The sequence below is a fragment of the Triticum dicoccoides genome, chromosome 2B (genome assembly GCF_002162155.2).
Source record: "Triticum dicoccoides isolate Atlit2015 ecotype Zavitan chromosome 2B, WEW_v2.0, whole genome shotgun sequence".
NCBI classification, from domain to species: Eukaryota; Viridiplantae; Streptophyta; class Magnoliopsida; order Poales; family Poaceae; genus Triticum; species Triticum dicoccoides.
In genome coordinates, this window is record NC_041383.1 from 403,945,504 (window position 1) to 403,949,846 (window position 4,343).

A 4,343-nucleotide genomic window follows, 5' to 3' on the forward strand; every position below is an offset into this window, starting at 1 on the left:
CTCCACACAATGAACACTAGCAGCTGGACTACTCCAACGCGGTGAACCGTGAGTTGTTCGATGATATGCCTCCTCAGCATCGGGTATTTTCCCCAACCCAAGTCTACCTGCTGGTGCACCACTAACCCAAGTCTACGTGCTACTTTCACCTTTTGCATCTTCTTTTTTTCATTTACCTTGTTCTTCATGTCCACAAGCGTCACTGCCTGAGACTGAGAGAAGACCACCAGAACCCAGACCTTTCAGCAAGGCTGCCACTCATATTTTCCATCCCTGCAACAGACATAGAACCTTGGTTGCGGAGCACATTTAACGACCAACAAATTCGATCACAACGGTACCACCGATAACAAGACGGTGTTTGGCGGTGGGGGAGTAAACATGTTTAGACCTCTTCACACCACAAAGGAACACAAAAGAGGCCTTATTATTATCCTGCTAACCATACTAAGGGTGTTCCTATAACACAGGGCATATGTCCATCTTGTCCTCGAATCGCTGCTGTGCAGAACAGACGACCGACCACTGCGCCACAAGCCCTGGTGAACTGCATACAAGAAATGGCACATGTCAGTAAGGACGGCATCAGTCACTGATAAAGGTAACCATGACTATCTCTATCTGGATGCAACATTATGAAACTAGAGACACAATTATTTCATATTTCCCCCCATAAATAGAGCGCACATCTTATGCTAAACCATCAAATGATTTTGACAGCCAGGCATGTTCAGGATCAAAGAGAGATTTTCCTTGAATAACGCGGAAAATATATATACCACATCGACGACCAGTTATGTGCAGCTTCAAAAATACAACCAAAAAGAGCCTTTTTCTTTTCTAGGTGTGACTACCAAAGATGTTCCTTTTTCACCAGTGCCACCACTGACACTTTATTTTGGAAAAATGATTCCTGCATACTAAATTACGCACTAGTCAATCCATCAGTTTTTCTACCAGCCTTTTCTCTCTACCGCATTACCAAGGAGCGGCAGGGTACTATGTCAGTTTCTTGCACAGCCATCTGCTTTGAGAAACAAATTCTTGTCATCCAAACTTGCTTCTTTCTCCAGTGAACACATAGGGCAGCCTAAATTTTATTTGCAGAATTCGATAAGGGAAGGTCCTTATAAATATATTGCACAATACTCTAGAAGCCGAAAAGAAAAGAAGACCATAGAGATTATTCACACCTGTACGGGTGATTTTACTAGTATAACACATTTATGAAAACTTAGAAGGAAAGATGCTCTACTTTTTAAAACTGACGCACTAACCATAGGACACTACATACTGGCACAGGAATCAACGTTGTATGATGGTATAAGAAGGAAATCAGTACTGGAACTTTCCTTTGAGTATTATCACATCAACATAGGTATAAGCATCCAATCTATCCAAAGTAAACTAACTTAGTCGTCCATGGATAAGAAGTGGATAAAAATAGTCCATGTAATAAGTGCTTCTTACCACCATTCTTGTTCTTCCCTAGTAAGAAGGCGGACGGAGTTCTCTTAGACGGCGAACAACATGTTTCATTTTGGGCCTAGAAGAAAGAGACTCCACAGTGCACAGGACCCCCAGGTTCATAATCTCAACCAGGTCATCATGTGGGGCCTTATTCCACAAGCCCTCAACGAAGAACTCGGAAACTCTACCGCTTTGGATTAGCTTATTAGCCCAGCTAATAATGTTGAAACCATTTCCATATGGAGAGAACGATGGATCCAGTACTTTCTTATCCGAGATCAGTTCAAGAAGCAGAACCCCATAGCTATAAACATCTGCTTTATCAGACACACGGCATGTCATTGCATACTCCGGCGCGACATAACCAAAAGTACCAGCAACACTTGTGGTTGTATGAGTTTGTGAGTTGCGAAGAAGTTTTGCTAATCCAAAATCGGAGAGATATGCATTGAAGTCATTGTCGAGCAATATGTTGCTTGGCTTAACATCTCGGTGCAGAATGCGGGGGGAGCACTCATCATGCATGAAAGCAAGAGCATGAGCAATATCCAGAGCAATTTTGTGGAGCACTCTCCAACCAATTTGCCTCTTAGTTCTCTCCTGTATGAACCTCTCCAAGTTTCCACCTGGCAAATAGTTGTATATCAGGAATGTCTCTTGGTCACTGATATGGTACCCCATGAGAGTGACAAGATTAGGATGGCGACGCCGCCCAAGGGTTTCAACTTCTGCTTGGAACTGCTTGGCACCGTGTTGCCTCCCAATAGAAAGCCTCTTTACTGCCACCAAAACCCCAGGTGCAACCTCAGCTTTATACGTCGCGCCAAAGCCGCCAAAGCCGATGCAGTTGCTTGCGTTAAAATTTCCAGTGGCCCGGACAATTGCCTCATAAGTTAGGGAAGCTCCAATGTCAACGCCATCAAAAACCTTCACCTCCCTCTCCCTTCTAGTGCCAGCGCTAGTGCCAGCGCCAGTGCCAGTGCGCCTTGGTTGTCTCGGGGTCCGTCTTCTCCTTTTGAAAACGTATATGGTGGCCACAACTAAAAGGGCAACAATGACGACTAACACCAAAGCTATTGCAACAATCTCTATGGTCTTCAGATGACCAACATTGCCGCTGCCATCAGGCGGGGTGCCTCGGTTTGCCTCGGTAAGTACCCAGGTGCTTTTGTATTGGGGGATGACTGTAAATACTTCAGCAGAGTGGGGTGGTGGACCTACCCCTGAACTATCAGCTGTCACTTGGGAAATCTCATCCATTTGAGGTGATGGCATAGGAGCGGAAACCTTCGCAGGGAGCAGATTACCGTCAAGGAGTAGAACGGTGTGATCTCTCAGTGCCACGAGATCAATTGGAACCACTCCTGACAGAGAATTTGAGGACAAATTTAGCACCCTGAGTGATCTCAGCTGACCCAGACCGGATGGTATCTCACCACTGAAATTGTTCCCAGCTAATGACAGAAACCTCAACTTCTTGAGCTCCTTGAGAATGGAGGAAGGCACTTGCCCATGGAGTAAATTTCTGCTGAGGTCCATCTTGACAAGGTAACTGCAATGCCGGAGCTCCGGCGGAACGCCACCGGCTAGTCTGTTCCCGGACAATTCCAAGACCCGCAACTCGGCAAGCCTCCCAATCTGCGGAGGGATGAAACCATCCAGCGAATTGGAAGACATCCGGAGCCGCCGGAGCCGCGAGCAGTCCCCGAGACCAGGAGGGATTCTCCCGGAGAGCTGGTTGCCAGAAAGGTCCAAACTCTGCAGCCCCTTGGGGAAGATGGCCGGAAGGGAGCCGCGGAGGGAGTTGCCCGCGAGGTTGAGGACCTCCAGGTTCTGCAGCCGCCATAACGCACCAGGTATCTCTCCGCGGAGCCCTCGGGAAGGTAGAGAAAGTACTTTGAGATCGGTGAGGCCGGCCACCGCCGGTGACAACACCCCGGCGAGGCGCCTGCTGGGTTGGGAAGGGAGGGAGATGGCGACAACCCGGGACCGCATGTCGCATCTCACCTCCTTCCAGGAGCAGTGTTGAACGCCTGAGTCCGGTGACCAGTAGCCAGGGACGTCGCCGCAGCCGGAGGAGAGTCCGTTCATGAGTTGGAGGAGAGCCGACCTATCATGTTCTTGGACTAGCGAGGAGGAAGCGGCGGCGATATGGTGGAGGAGGAATAAGGTGACAATGGTTGTGAAGCAGAGTGTTCTCTGGCGATGGAAGGCCATCTCCGACTAGTCGCCGACGAGGCCCTGGCTCTGTGGGAGCAGAGGATGTGGAGTCGGTGTGAAAATGGAATGCGCCGAATAGTGAAGGCTTAGCATAATTAAAAAGACGAAGCGACGACGACTCGGGAGTGATAAGAGAAAACTGAAGGGGCTAGACTGCGAGAATCGGATGGCTTTACTTGATTAATTTTTTATTTCTATTCATGGCCTAGTACCTTTCTTGGCTATATTTTTGGAAGAATACATTTGTTTTGCAAATTTAACTGGTGGTGACAGTGGCAATGGCCAATCCGGTTGTTAGTTTTGTGACTGTTTGTTCCATATTTGATTTTCAAATACCTAACCACATTCACCATGTGGTTTGCTTGGTAACTATACCGTGCTAGGTTTCTACGCTGCATTTTCTTAGCGGTGGTGCACCTTTTGGCGGCAACTTATAGATACATTCATGTTTTCAAAAAAAAAAAAGAAAAAATAGGCCCAGCCATAAAGGCGAACCGCTTCGGGTGTTGATACCGACACATACTCCTAACGGCCCATTGTATTTGGCGCCTATATTGTTGGGCCGAAATTTTTGGTTTCATTTCAACAGCTGGAAGTAGCGTCGACCCATCACATTCACTACTTTCGTGGCCGAAGGCGTCTCCGCAACCTCA

The 4,343-nt window shown here is 47.5% G+C and overlaps 1 protein-coding gene across 1 annotated transcript; it reads right to left on the reverse strand.

The window, feature by feature from the left end:
* Positions 1 to 287: 287 nt before the first annotated feature.
* Positions 288 to 3,768, reverse strand: LOC119363911 (probable LRR receptor-like serine/threonine-protein kinase RPK1). Its single transcript, XM_037629282.1, has 2 exons — positions 1,471 to 3,768; positions 288 to 547 (listed from the first exon to the last, which is right to left on the reverse strand). The coding sequence occupies exon 1, from the start codon at positions 3,685 to 3,687 to the stop codon at positions 1,489 to 1,491; it is 2,199 nt and encodes a 732-aa protein (XP_037485179.1). The 5' UTR covers positions 3,688 to 3,768; the 3' UTR covers positions 288 to 547; positions 1,471 to 1,488.
* Positions 3,769 to 4,343: the final 575 nt, after the last annotated feature.

Bases quoted from the DNA above. Each gene is read 5' to 3' on its own strand.
- LOC119363911 (XM_037629282.1), bottom strand. From the start codon at position 3,687: ATGGCCTTCCATCGCCAGAGAACACTCTGCTTCACAACCATTGTCACC.